General features: G+C 44.4%; 1 protein-coding gene across 3 annotated transcripts in view; it reads right to left on the minus strand.

Annotated features, from left to right (window-relative positions):
• SLC38A4 (solute carrier family 38 member 4) overlaps positions 1-14,037 on the minus strand; it is a 175,246-nt gene that overhangs the window by 29,757 nt on the left and 131,452 nt on the right. For all 3 annotated transcript variants that reach the window (XM_029057880.1, XM_029057882.2, XM_029057881.2), the window contains exons 5-11: positions 7,968-8,041; positions 7,127-7,219; positions 6,149-6,230; positions 5,976-6,058; positions 5,805-5,863; positions 1,594-1,869; positions 1,416-1,495 (exon numbers count right to left, since the gene is read on the minus strand). In XM_029057880.1, the coding sequence (XP_028913713.1) occupies positions 1,416-1,495; positions 1,594-1,869; positions 5,805-5,863; positions 5,976-6,058; positions 6,149-6,230; positions 7,127-7,219; positions 7,968-8,041 (747 nt within the window). The remainder of the gene's footprint in view (positions 1-1,415; positions 1,496-1,593; positions 1,870-5,804; positions 5,864-5,975; positions 6,059-6,148; positions 6,231-7,126; positions 7,220-7,967; positions 8,042-14,037) is intronic.

The following is a 14,037-nucleotide window of genomic DNA, read 5'->3' on the forward strand; positions in this document are numbered from 1 at the left end:
GCTCTTGCTACTAGGCCATACTGCTCTTCTTTAGGCCAGAGCAAGGTCCTGGGAGGCAGAGGACCTGGGTTCTAGTCCACCTGCTGTGTGACCTTGTGTAAGTGACTTCTCTGGGCCTCAGTTTCCTCATCTGTAAAATGGAGATGAAATCCTACTTAGACTGTGACTCCCACATGGGACAAGGATTGTCTGGGCTTCTTATATTGCATCTATCCCAGCGTTCAGTAAATTGCTTAGCATATAGCACAATTAATTATTATTATTGTTATCATTACTATTACTGTCCTTCTAGATGCCTCTGTATTCCCTTTCCTCTCTCTTTCCTGTCCCAAATCCAACCGGCATCTAGAATGTCAGCCCTTTATTGGGAAGAGATTGTCTCTGTTGCTGAATTGTACATTCCAAGCATTTAGTACAGTGCTCTTGCACATAGTAAGCGCTCAATAAATACTATTGAATGAATGAATGAATGAACCGGCAAATCTTCTACTTCCATTCTAATAGAAAAAGAGCTGAGCAGGGAAATCAGCAAGTCAGGTAAAGAAATGTTAAACTATTATCTTCATAGCTGATTTTCCAACTTCCAAAAGAGATAATAATGATTATTATGATGGTATTTGTTGGGTGCCTACTATGTGTCACACACTGTTCTAAGCACTGGGGTAGATACAAGCTAATCAGGTGGGACACAGTCCCTGTCCCACATGTGGCTCACAGTCTTCATCCCCTTTTACAGATGAGGTAACTGAAGCACAGAGTAATAATAATGATTTTGGTATTTGTTAAGCACCTACTATGTGCCAGGCACTGTACTAAGTGCTGAGTCAGGTACAAGCAAATCAGGTTGTACACAGTCCCTATTCCACGTGGGGCTAATAGTCTCAATCCCCATTTTACAGAAGAGGTAACTGAGGCAGAAAGAAGTGAAGTGACTTGCCCAAGATCACAGAGAAAACAAGGGGCAGAGCTGGAATTAGACCCCACTGCTTCTGACTCCCAAGTCTGTGCTCTATCCACTAGGTTATGCTGCTTCCCTTGATATTGAGTTAGTAAGTCTCAACCCATACTTCATCCTAGACTAAAATCCGCTAATCCTGGAATGGACTAGGCTGGATCCCATCACCGATTAAGGTTCCCTACCTGGAAAACATGTGCAAGCCCGTTCTGGGGAAATGTTAAAAAAAAAATTAAGCATTTGATGAGGGTAATAATAATAATGTTGGTATTTGTTAAGCGCTTACTATGTGCAGAGCACTGTTCTAAGCGCTGGGGTAGACACAGGGGAATCAGGTTGTCCCACGTGGGGCTCACAGTTAATCCCCATTTTACAGATGAGGTAACTGAGGCCCAGAGAAGTTAAGTGAAGGTACATCAGTTGGAAAGCAAACGAAAGAGCAAAACGCCGGCAGCCTTACTCTTTAAGTTCACTGTAGATCGGGAGCACCTCTGGGTGGCACACGAAAGCAAATGCTAGGATAGGGATCGCATAGGCCGTCTGAAAGACAAACACACGTGCTCAGTGGGATTCGTCCCAGACGCTCAGTAGCTCCGTCCGTATCCCGGTTCGACAGCTGCCCAGGGATTGCGGCTTACCCGGGAGTTGAATGCAAAGTACTTGGGTTGACACTTGTCCTCTCCGTGGGCTTCGTATTCTACACCGCTTCCGTGAAGGGGGTCTTTGCCCTGATTCTCATCCAGGCCAGCGGAGTTTCCGTGGGTATAATCCATCATGAAATTCACCCCGAGACTCTCAGAGTTGTTGGGTAACATCACCATGTGCATCTGAACCGTGTTGTTGCATGTAAAATTTCCAGCTCCGTGATCCAGGATGGGGAGAGGGCAGGGTATTTGGAATTTCTTATAAATCACCTAAAGCCAGATTTTAAAATCCCCAGAAAGCAGAAGTTTAGAACCACAGATAATAGGTCAAGGGGGATTGGGGGCCGGGGGGGGGGCGGGGAGGGGGGTGGTGGCGTGCGCGCGTGTGTGTGTGTGCGCGCGCGTGCACACATACACGTGTGTAACTGTTTTCTATAAATTAAGGACAGATGGCCAATTAGTGGTCCCTGCTGATTTCAGGACTTTCTGTCCTATGAACAACAGCACTGGTTTTAGACCGGGACCTTCTTCCAGCCTCTCCCCTTGCAACCAGTAAGGGGCATTTATCCTACCTAGAGTATAGAGCCCGGGCCTGGGAGTCAGAAGGACCTGGGTTCTAATCCCAACTCTGCGACTTGTCTGATCTCCCTTCCTCCTCTCTCTCCTCACTTCAGTCTATTCTTCATTCTGCTGCCCAGCTCATCTTCCTACAGAATCGCTCTGGGCATGTCATTCCCCTCCTTAGAAACCTCCAGTGTTTGCCTATCGACCTCCGCACGAAACAAAAACTCCTCACTCTTGGCTTCAAAGCTCTCCATCACCTCACCCCCTCCTACCTCACCTCCCTTCTCTCTTTCTACTGCCCACCCTGCACGCTCCGCTCCTCTGCCGCTCACCTCCTCACTGTCCCCCGTTCACGCCTATCCCGCCGGCGACCCCTGGCCTACGTCCTACAGCTGTCCTGGAACACCCTCCCTCCTCACCCCCGCCAAACTAACTCTCTCCCCCTCTTCAAAGCCCTACTGAGAGCTCACCTCCTCCAAGAGGCCTTCCCACACTGAGCTTCCCCTTTTCCCTCTGCTCCCTCTGCTCCCTCTCTGCTCCCCCTTCCCCTCCACTCAGCTGAGCCCCCTTTCCCTCTGCTCCCCCTCCCCTCTCCCCCATTCTCTGCTCCTCCCCCTTCCCCTTCCCCTCAGCAATGTGCTCATTTGTATATATTATTTATTACCCTATTTATTGTATTAATGAGGTGTACATCCCCTTGATTCTATTTATCGTGATAATGTTGTCTTGTTTTCGTTTCATTCTGTTTTGCTCTGCCGTCTGTCTCCCCCGATTAGACTGTGAGCTCGTCATTGGGCAGGGATTGTCTCTATCTGTTGCCGAATTGTACATTCCAAGCGCTTAGTACAGCGCTCAATAAATACTAATGAATGAATGAATGGTCTGTGTGACCCTGGGCAGGTCACTTCACTTCTCTGCCCCTCAGTTACCTCATCTGTGTAAAATGGGGATTAAGACTGGGAGCTCCATATGGGGCAGGGACCGTGTTCAACCTGATAAGTTTGTATCTACCCTAGTGCTTAGAATAGTGCTTGACACATAGTAAGCACTTTCATTCATTCAATAGTATTTATTGAGCGCTTACTATGTGCAGAGCACTGTACTAAGCGCTTGGAATGTACAATTCGGCAACTGATAGAGACAATCCCTGCCCACTGACAGGCTCACAGTCTAATCGGGGGAGACGGACCAAAACAATAGCAATAAATAGAATCAAGGGGATGTACGTCTCATTAACAGAATAAATAGGGTAATAAAAATATATACGAATGAGCCGACGAGCACAGTGCTGAGGGGAAGGGAGAGGGGGAGGAGCAGAGGGAAAGTGGGGAGCAGAGGGAAAGGGGGAAAAGCACTTAAGAAATACCACTATTATTGTTATATTTTACACTCTTGCAGTTCTCCATCTTAGGTCTGTGATAGTAATTGGATTCAAAATCCCTTACTTCCTAAGGGGCCTGAAAACCTGAAACTTGGATGGAACCACATGGAGATTACAGGAGGTTCAAAGGACTGCCCCCCACACACATTCCTCCCCAACCTATCCCCCCCATCCCACACTCCACCCCCGCACCGGACCCCTCCCTGCTGGCTTCAACCTAGATCCATGGCTCTGGAGCTGTACCAGGGCAGCAAGACCCTAAATGGAATGAATGTAGCATGGCCTAGTGGATACAGCAAGTGCCTGGAAGGCAGAAGGACCTGGGTTCTAATCCCAGTTCTGCCACTTGTCTCCTGTGTGACTTTGGGCAAGTCACTTAACTTTTCTGGGCCCCAGTTACCTCATCTGTAAAATGAGAATTGAAACTGGGAGCCCTGGTGGGAGAGGGGCTATGTCTAATCAATTACCTTGCACCTACCCCAGCACTAAGAACAGTGCTTGACACATAGTGAGCGCTTAACAAATACCACAATTATTATTATTACGCAGGGAGTCCAGCAAGCTGCTCTCTCCCAGCATTCTCAAGGGCAGTCTGGTTCTGGCTGAATTAGAGCTCTTTTGGGTCTAACAGAGCTGGTATTTCTCACTGTCTGTCTGTCTCCCCCGATTAGACTGTAAGCCCATCAATGGGCAGGGATTGTCTCTATCTGTTGCCGAATTGTACATTCCAAACGCTTAGTACAGTACTCTGCACGGAGTAAGCGCTCAATAAATACTATTGAATAAATGAATGAATTGGGTCTAGCCTAAGGGCTCTAATTATTGCTCATGATTCTGGACATCTGCCCTGAGGAAGTAGTTCATAGAGAAACAACAAGGCATAGTGGAAATAGCACGGGCCTGGGACTCAGAGGACGTGGGTTCCAATCCCAGTTCCGCCACTTTGCTTTGTGACCTTGGGCAAGCCACTTCTCTGTGTCTGTTAACCCATCTGCAAAATGGGGATGGAGACTGTGAGCCCCACATGGGACAGGGACTGTGTCCAAACTGATTTTCTTGTATCCACCCCAGTGCTTAGGATAGTGCCTGGCACATAGTAAGAGCTTAACAAATACCATAGTAATAATGATTATTATTTTTATTAAGTAGCTAATTCTCAGTTGGACTTATTTCCTGCTTTTACGTCAGCAGGATGGTAGATGAAAGGAAGATTTAGAAGGCAGTGGATGGTTTTGGGGATGAGGGTGTGGAAGCAATGCTTGGAGGGTGTGAGGTCATTTCCTCAGATTCCCACCTGGGAGAGGGATTGTCACTTGGGTGACAGGGTCGCATTAGTTTAGTGCTTAGTATGTTCTAGGAACCGAACTAAGCGCTAGGTGAATACAACCAAATGGGGTTGGACACAATCGCTGTCCCACATGGGGCTCACAGTCTTACTCCCCATTTTACAGATGAGGAAATTGGGGCACAGAGGAGCGAAGCGACTCACCCACAGCCACTCAGCAGACAAGTGGCAGAGCCGGAATTAGAACCCATGACCTTCTGACTTCCAGGCCCGTGCTCTATCCATTACACCATGTTGTTTCAGACACCCCTATCTCCTGGGCGGTCAGCCTCAGGCACTGACTAGGCTGTTAAAGGGGAGGGTGCAGGAGAGGAGGGCTCAGAGAATTAGACACAATAACTGAGTTTCTTGGACTGGACTCAGACCCTAACCTTTTCATCTGGGCATGGATCTTTCAGATTGAGCCCCAAACCAGTCTGGTCCCAGTCTCCTCTACCTACCCAGTAGGGCCTAGTTTTCTCCTTGTTTATTTCCAGTCCCAGCAAGATGGGGAGGGCTCTGTTAATAATAAGAATAATAATTATGGTATTTGTTGAGCACTTTACTATGTGCTAAACACTGTTCTAAGTGCTGAGGTTAGATACAGGGTAATCAGGAAGCCCCATGTGGGGCTCACACTTTTAATCCCCATTTTACAGATGAAGTAACTGAGGCACAGAGAAGCCAAGTGTCTTGCCCAAGGTCACACAGCAGACAGGTGGCGGAGGCAGGATTAGATCCCATGTCCTCGGACTCCCAAGCCTGTGCTCTTTTCACTAAGCCATGCTTCTACTCTTCTCTGTTAGCCAATCCAGACATGGAGTTTTGGTTCCCAGTCAGTTGCCATGCCAAGAAATAACCCAGAGTTGGGAACCTCAGTGAAGAACCTTCATTTCCTGGCCATGTCACTGATAGTTATACCCTGCAGTCACTTACCACACTGACGAAAAATACCATGCAGGTTAGAGAAAATCCACTTGTATAACCAAGGTAACCTATAAAGCAGTAGACAGGTTATTGGGCATTAATATGGTCTCCGTATACAAATCATTAATGAAGCGTATGAAATGCAATGAGAAAATGTTTTAAGTTAGGGAATAACTTTACCTAAATTTTTTAGAAGAGACAGTGGAAGAATAATCCCAAGAGACACAAATATAACGAGGTAGTTACCATTTAGGTACCATTCTCTAAGACAAAAAGGAGAGAAATACGGTTAATCCCTGGAAAGATCTATCGGATGATTTGAGTGAACACTCAAATAGCACATAAGAACGTACCCAGAATTCTCTTCAAGTCCCATGAATGCTCTGATTACTTCTGGGAGTTCATATTTAATAATAAAGAGGTAGCTTGACATGGCTGAAATGACCAATATGGCAATTAGTAAAAGAGAGTAATGCTTTTAATGAAGACCAATTTATTAAAAAGCCTCAGAGGATAACATTTTAGCAAGCATGCTAATCTAAAAGAAGAAATGCCATACAGAATGTAATTTATACAAAATGATTGGTTCTAAAATCTCAAAATAAAAGAGAGACATTTTAAGACACTACTTTCATATGCATTACAAAAATAGTTAAGTGGTCTATATAAACTCTGTGTTCTATTCTGCTCATAACATGAGCAGGTCACCGTGTCCTCCATCTCATCCAGACTGAAACAACCATGTTATTCTCACCTACCAATCCATGTCAATCAGTCAGTAAATTGTATTTATTGAGTGCTTACCGTGTGTAGAGCACTGCACTAAGCACTTGGGAGAATACAATAAAACAATAAACAGACACATTCCCTGCCCACAATGAGCTTACAGTTAAGGGTGTGGGGAGGCAGACAGCAATATAAATAAATAAATATTACAGATCTGTAAATGGGAGCATGTATATGGGAGAGGGGATGAATAAAAGGAGCAAGTCAGGGAAATGCAGAAGGGAGATGAAGAAAAGGAAAAGAGGGCTTATTCAGGGAAGGCCTCTTGGAGGAAAGGTGCCTTCAATAAAACTTTGATGTAGGGGAGAGTAACTGTCCCCTGTGCATTGGTTGTTTTACTTAATACTTATGTAATGGACTGCTAATAATTTGACAAAATAATTTATTTACAAAATCAATCTGGATCTTTTTTGAAGGGAAATCCAAACAAAAGATAGAACCACATGAACTGGCTAGGTTTAATACTATCAACCATTTTGCCAATTTTCCTATTTTACTTTGGATTACCGGTATAGGGGACTACGAAACAAGAGCGTTTCCCTTACCTCCAATATTTTGCATTGTGATAGAAATGAAAGCTGCAATTTTTCCAGGCCATCCAAATGCCTTTTCTCCTAATTTCTCATAAATTAATGAGCCTTCATCAAAAAGAAAACAATCTCATTAAAGGGTTCTATTTAATCATTTTTATTTATTTTTTTCCAAGGATTGCCCATCCTAAAAAAATTTAGACAATTTAAAAAAAAAATGCAGCCAAAGCCAGACATTTCTCCAACAAAAGCAGAAAGAATATCACACATTTCTCTAATTTCATCACCCTTTGGAAAAAGAAAAATTTGAATAAATTGTGCTCTGTGGTCAAAAAGTCAAAAACAATATTTCTGGCATTCCAACCCAGAAACTGGTATTTCCTTTTGATGTTTTTCTTCTATTAGTTATCCCCTTTGACTGTTCTTCATGGTGCCAGTAGTAGTCTCTTTTCACTCATGGCCCTTTTGATCCAGGGATAGAAGAAAATGGGAGATTCGTTCTTAGGGCCCAGAGGGATATGAGAAGTAGATGTGAATTAATCAATGGTATTTATTGAGCACCTCCTGAGTGCTCACTTCTCTACTTTGTGCCTTGCAAAGTACACCAAACACCAGATACATTGTTCCCTGTGCTCAAGGAATTTATGATCTAACCAGGGAGACTTATAAACATCAGGAGCAAGAGGAAAACAAGAATATACATAGATGAGATTAAATAACTCAATATTAAATGTACAAGTACATTGAATTAATATCAGTGGGGTCTAGTGGAAACATGGCTTCAAGTAGGAGAAGATAAAAAAACGAATGAATGCATAGTCTAGGTCATGGATTTTAGCTTAAAATGTCGGCCTACCTCCTTCTTTTGCTGTCTTCAATAAGAGGTGAACTGAATAGAGGGATAATATTGCCACAGCCAGCAGCATGATTCTGTGAAAATTAACATAAATTAGAAAGTTAACATGAATTTGGGAAGCAAAGACTTGGAAAGGAGGAAGGTACAATATAAGGAGACTGCCCATATATATACATATATAGTGTTGCTCTTTAATCATGCTGATTCTCCCAGTGGGGTTATTACTAAGGATTAACATTATTTTGTACTATGACTTGTTTGTCAGGAGAAGTCCTTCAGGATGAATGGATAAGTGGACATCTTATCTTGTTGCTTTCTCCATTGTTAAGTGATTTAAGTTTCCTAGACAAAAGGTGGCACCATCCCTACTGGGCCCTTCTATGTCTTCTCTCTGTCCTCGGGTGAAACGGGGTTCACGGGGACGAGGGATACATACAGGGGTAGACGTGACAGTATCAATGTGAGAGAAAAATTCTGTGGGAGCGGCAGATGGCTGCAGCCGTGATCAAAAGTCACGGCTAATTAGTGGGTCATAAATGAATTCCTTCAACTGGATGGAGAATGATCTGATACAGGTACCCATGCGTGCCCAAAATCCAATCAAATGGATTTTAGGCAATCACATATGTATCATGTACCCCCCAAAGAGTTCCCAGAACTCTGAACTCCTTAAGTCTACTACAGTTATCAATCAACCAATCAATTGAAGGTATTTATTGAGTGCTTATTATGTGCAGGACACTGCCCTAAGTGATTAGAAGAGTACAGTACAGGAGAATTATTGGACATGATCCCTGTCCTCGAGGATTTTATGTTATTAATAATAATGACAGTATTTGTTAAATGCTTACTATGTGTCAGGCACTGTACTAAACGCTGGGGTGGATACAAGCAAATCGAGTTGGACACAGTCCCTGACCCACAGTGGGCTCACACTCTTAATCCCCATTTTTTTACAGATGAGGTTACTGAGGAACAGAGGAGTGAAGTGACTTGCCCACAGTCACACAGCAGACGTGTGGTGGAGTTGGGATTAGAACCCATGACTCCCAGGCCTGGGCTCTATGCCCTAGGCCATGCTGCTTCTCTAATGTTCTAATAGGGGAGATTGATTCTCAGAGAAGCAGCGTGGCTCAGTGGAAAGAGCACGGGCTTTGGAGTCAGAGGTCATGAGTTCGAATCCCATTCATTCAATAGTATTTTCAATAGTATTTATTGAGCGCTTACTATGTGCAGAGCACTGTACTAAGCGCTTGGAATGAACAAGTCGGCAACAGTCCCAGCTCTGCCACTTGTCAGCTGTGTGACTGTGGGCAAGTCACTTCACTTCTCTGTGCCTCAGTTCCCTCATCAGTAAAATGGGGATTAAGACTGTGAGCCCCACGTGGGACAACCTGATTCCCCTGTGTCTACCCCAGCGCTTAGAACAGTGCTCTGCACATAGTAAGCGCTTAACAAATACCAACATTATTATTATTCTAAAATACATTGCAGGTGACTGAGTATAATGGGTAGGGATTATTGCTGTCTGTTCCCAAATTGTACTTTCCAAGCGCTTAGTACAGTGCTCTGCACACAGTAAGCACGCAATAAATACGATTGAATGAATACATAAGTGCTCTTGCGAGAGTATCTAAGTGTTTATTGGGAAAGGACTTAAATACAGAGGTGATACAAGTAAGGAGGCAAACAGAGTGGGAAAATGGAAGGTTAGAGAAAAGCTTCCTGGAGACACCCCTTCCAGACTATCAGCTCATTGTGGGCAGGGAATGTGTCTACTGACTCTGTTATATGGTACTTTCCCAAGTGCTTAGTATAGTGCTCTGCACACAGTAACCAATCAAACATATTTATTGAGTGGTTACTGCAGAACACTCTACTAAATTCTTGGTAGAGTATAACACAACAACAAAACATTGATTAACTGATCTTGTAAGCTCCTTGTGGGCAGGGATAGCGTCTATCATTTCTATTCTATTGTACTTCTCCAAGTACTTTATTCAGTGCCCTGTACACTTTAAGCACTCAATAAATAATGTAGCTTGTTTGATGAGGGGAGAGACTGATTGAGTACATTAAAGCCAGTGGTGAGAAGTTTCTGCTTGAGGTGAAGAGATGGGCAACCATTGGCGGAATGAGTTCATCCAAGTATTTATCCTATTCCACCTTGATTGCTGAACCAGCCTCCTTGCTGATCTCCCCGCCTCTTATCTCTCCACTCTCCAGTCCATACTTGCCTCTGCTGCCCTGATCATTTTCCTACAAAAACATTCAGGCCATGTTTCCTCACTCTTCAAGAAACTCCAGTGGTTGCCAAACCACCTCCACATCAAACAAAAAACTCCTCACCACTGTCTTTAAAGCACTCCGTCACCTTTCATTCATTCTTTCAGTTGTAGTTATTGAGCGCTTACTGTGTGCAGAGCACTGTACTAAGTGCTTGGAATGTATATTTTGGCAACGGAGACAATCCCTGCCCAACAACGGGCTCACAGTCCAAAAGGGGGAGACAGACAGCAAAACAAAACAAGTAGACAGGCATCAATACCATAAAAATAGAAAAATAGAATCATAGATATAGACACATCATTAATAGAGAAATAATATATACAAATATACACAAGTGCTGTGGAGAGGACTTTAAAGAGGGAAAGAGAGTTAGTTTGGTAGATGTGAGGAGGGAGGGCATTCCAGATCAGTGGTAAGACGTGGGCCACGGGTCGACCATGGGAAAGGTGAGAATGAGGCACCGTGAGGAGGTTAGAGGCAGAGGACCAGAGTGTATGGGCTGGACTGGAGAAGGAGAGAAGGGAGGTGAGGTAGGAGGGGGCAAGATGATGGAGAGCTTTGAAGCCAAGAGTGAGGAGTTTCTGCTTCATGCGAAAGTTGACAGGCAACCACTAGAGGTTTTTGAGGAGGGGAATGACATGCCCAGAGTGTTTTTGTAGAAAGATAATCCGGGCAGCCGAGTGAAGTATATAGACTGAAGCAGGGAGAGACAGGAGAATGGGAGATCAGAGAGGAGGCTGACACAATAATCCAGTTGAGATATTATGAGAGATTGTACCAGCAAAGTAGCAGTTTGGATGGAGAGGAAAGGGCGGATCTTGGCAATGTTGTGAAGGTGAGACCGGCAGGTTTTGGTGACCGATTGGATGTGTGGGGTGAATGAGAGAGCAGAGTCAAGGATGACACTAAGGTTGCAGGCTTGTGAGATGGGAAGGATGGTAATGCTGTCCACAGTGACAGGAAAGTCAGGGAGAGGACAGGGTTTGGGAGGGAAGATAAGGAGCTCAGTCTTGTACATGTTGAGTTTTAGGTGGCAGGTGGACATCCAGGTGGAGATGTCCTGAAGGCAGGAGGAGGTGCGAGCCTGGAGGGAGGGAGAGAGAACAGGGGAGGAGATGTAGATTTGGGTGTCATTTGCTTAGGGATGATAGTGGAAGCCATGGGAGCGAGTGAGTTCACTAAGGGAGTGAGTACACATGGAGAACAGAAGCGGACCAAGAACTGGCCCTTGAGGAACTCCTACAGTTAGGGGATGGGAGGGAGAGGAAGAGCCCGCGAAGGAGACCGAGAATGAACAGTCAACTCTCCTACTATAACCCGGGCCACAAACTTCACTTGTCTAATGCTAACCTTCTCATTGTACCTTGATCTCATCTATCTTGCTGCTGACCCCTAGCCAACATCCTTCCTCTGGCCTGGAATGACCTCCCCTGCCTAGCTGACAAACAATTACTTCCCCCACCCCCAACAAAGTCTTATTGAAGATACATCTCCTCCAAGAAGCCTTCCCTGACTAAAGTCTCCTGTTCTTATCTCCCACTCCCTTCTGCATCACCCTGACTTGCTCCCTTTATTCATCCCCCCTCCTAGTCCCACAGCACTAAATTACCTGTAATTTATTTATTTATTTTAATATCAGTCCCCCCCTATAGACTGTAAGTTCCTTGTGGACAGGGAATGTGTCTGTTTTATTGTTATATTGTACTCTACCAAGCACTTAGTACAGTGCTTTGCACACAGCACTCAATAAATATGATTGAATAAATTGAATGAACAAATGAATCTTGCAACCACTGCAACTTAGTTTACGAAACGATTGCTTGAAGATCGAAAAGAAGAGTATTTATTTTCCAGTGCAGCCATAGACAACCAGTCTGACCACTTGGAGCAGATAGGAGTAAAAGGGGGAACCAAGAGTCATTCGGTCAGTCCTTTTTATTGAATACTGTGTGCAGAGCACTGTAATGAGTGCTTGGAAAAGTACAGTACAACAGTAAACAGACACATTCCTTGCCCACAATGAGTTGGCTCCTCCACTCATTCAATTTTTCAATTGTATTTATTAAGCGCTTATAGTTTTCAGGTCACTGTATTAAACTCCACTCCTTGCCCAATGCTGGTGGGATGCAGCATACACAGTACGATCTGGAAAATGTGGGGCTCCCATCATCCTCTACGGCTGCCGGGTTGGCCAGAGCTGCCCTCATCCACCTCCCTGACATCAATGGGGTGATTCATCCATTTTGTCAACTTGCCTAGTGACAAGAGCATGGGCTGGAGAGTCAGAGGATGCGGGTTCTAAACCCAGCTCTGCCACCTGTCCGCTGTGTGACCTTGGGCAAGTCATTTTACTTCACCTTGGGAAAGTCACAACTTCTCTGTGCCTCAGTGACCTCATCTGTAAAAAGGGGATTAAGACTTTGAGCCCCATGTGGGACAGGGACCGTGCCCAGACTATCTTGTATCTACCCCAGTGCTTAGAAAAGTGCTTGGCACATAGTAAGTGCTTAACAAATACCATAATTAAGTTATTATACTCATCCCCTAAATGGGGTGACCCTCAACTTCCTCTTCTGGGTCCCCTTCTCTTCTCACTTTACACTCACTCCCTTGGGGAACACATCAGCTCCCATGGCTTGAACTACCACTTCTACCAAATCTAACTCGCCAGTCCTGACATCTCTCCTTCTTCACAACCATGCATTTCCTCCTGCCTCTAGGCCAAGATCCCTCTGATATTCTTCCAGCACTCTAGACTCAATATATCTAAAAGTGAACCCCTTATTTTCTCTCCCAAAGGGAGGTAAGTGATTAATACAATTTATCTCCCACTCCCCACCTTCACATCTCCTCCAAGAAGCCTTCCCTAACTAAGTCCTCATTTCCCTTTCCCACCCTCCCCTCTGTGTCACCTATGCACTTGGCTGTTTACCCCTTAAGCACTTTGATACTCACCCCAGCCCCAAAGCACTTATTTATAAATCCTCTCCTTGTGGGCAGGGAACATATCTAATCAGTCAATCAATTATATTTATTGAGTGCCTGCTTTGACTCTGTATTAAGAGCTAGGGAGAGTACAATGTAACAGAGGTGGTAGAGACATTCCCTAACCACAGCAAGCTTACAGTCTACCAGCTGTTATAGTCTACTCTCCCAAGCAGTTAGTACAGTGTCTTGCGCACAGTAAGTGCTCAATAAATGTGATCGGTTGATTGATTTTTATACTCCCCTATTTCCTCTCTCTGTAATTTCTGTCCATTTATTGTTGTATTGTACTTTCCCAAGCCCTTAGTACAGTGCTCTGCAAATAGTAAGTGCTTAATAAATACGATTGAATGAATGAATGAATGTCTCTCCCTATAGACTGAAAGCTCCCTGTGGGCACAAATCGCAGCTACCAACTCTAGAGAAGCAGCGTGGATTAGTGGCAAGAGCACGGGCTTGGGAGTCAGAGGATGTGGGTTCTAAACTTGGCTCTGCCACTTGTCAGCTATGTGACCTTGAGCAAGCCATTTAACTTCTATGTGCCTCAGTTACCTCATCTGTAAAATGGGGATTGAGACTGTGAGCCCCACGTGGGTCAACCTGTCTACCTTGTATCTACCCAGCACTTAGAACAGTGCTTGGCACATAGTAAGTGCTTAACAAATACCATAATGATTAATCATTATTATTGTTGTATTGTTTTCCCAAATGCTTACTACAATGCTTTGCCCACAGAAAGTATTCAATAAATACCAATGATTGATAAGTATCAATGGGTATTTATTGAGTACTTTCT

This window comes from Ornithorhynchus anatinus, chromosome 2, assembly GCF_004115215.2.
Source record: "Ornithorhynchus anatinus isolate Pmale09 chromosome 2, mOrnAna1.pri.v4, whole genome shotgun sequence".
Classification (NCBI taxonomy): domain Eukaryota; kingdom Metazoa; phylum Chordata; class Mammalia; order Monotremata; family Ornithorhynchidae; genus Ornithorhynchus; species Ornithorhynchus anatinus.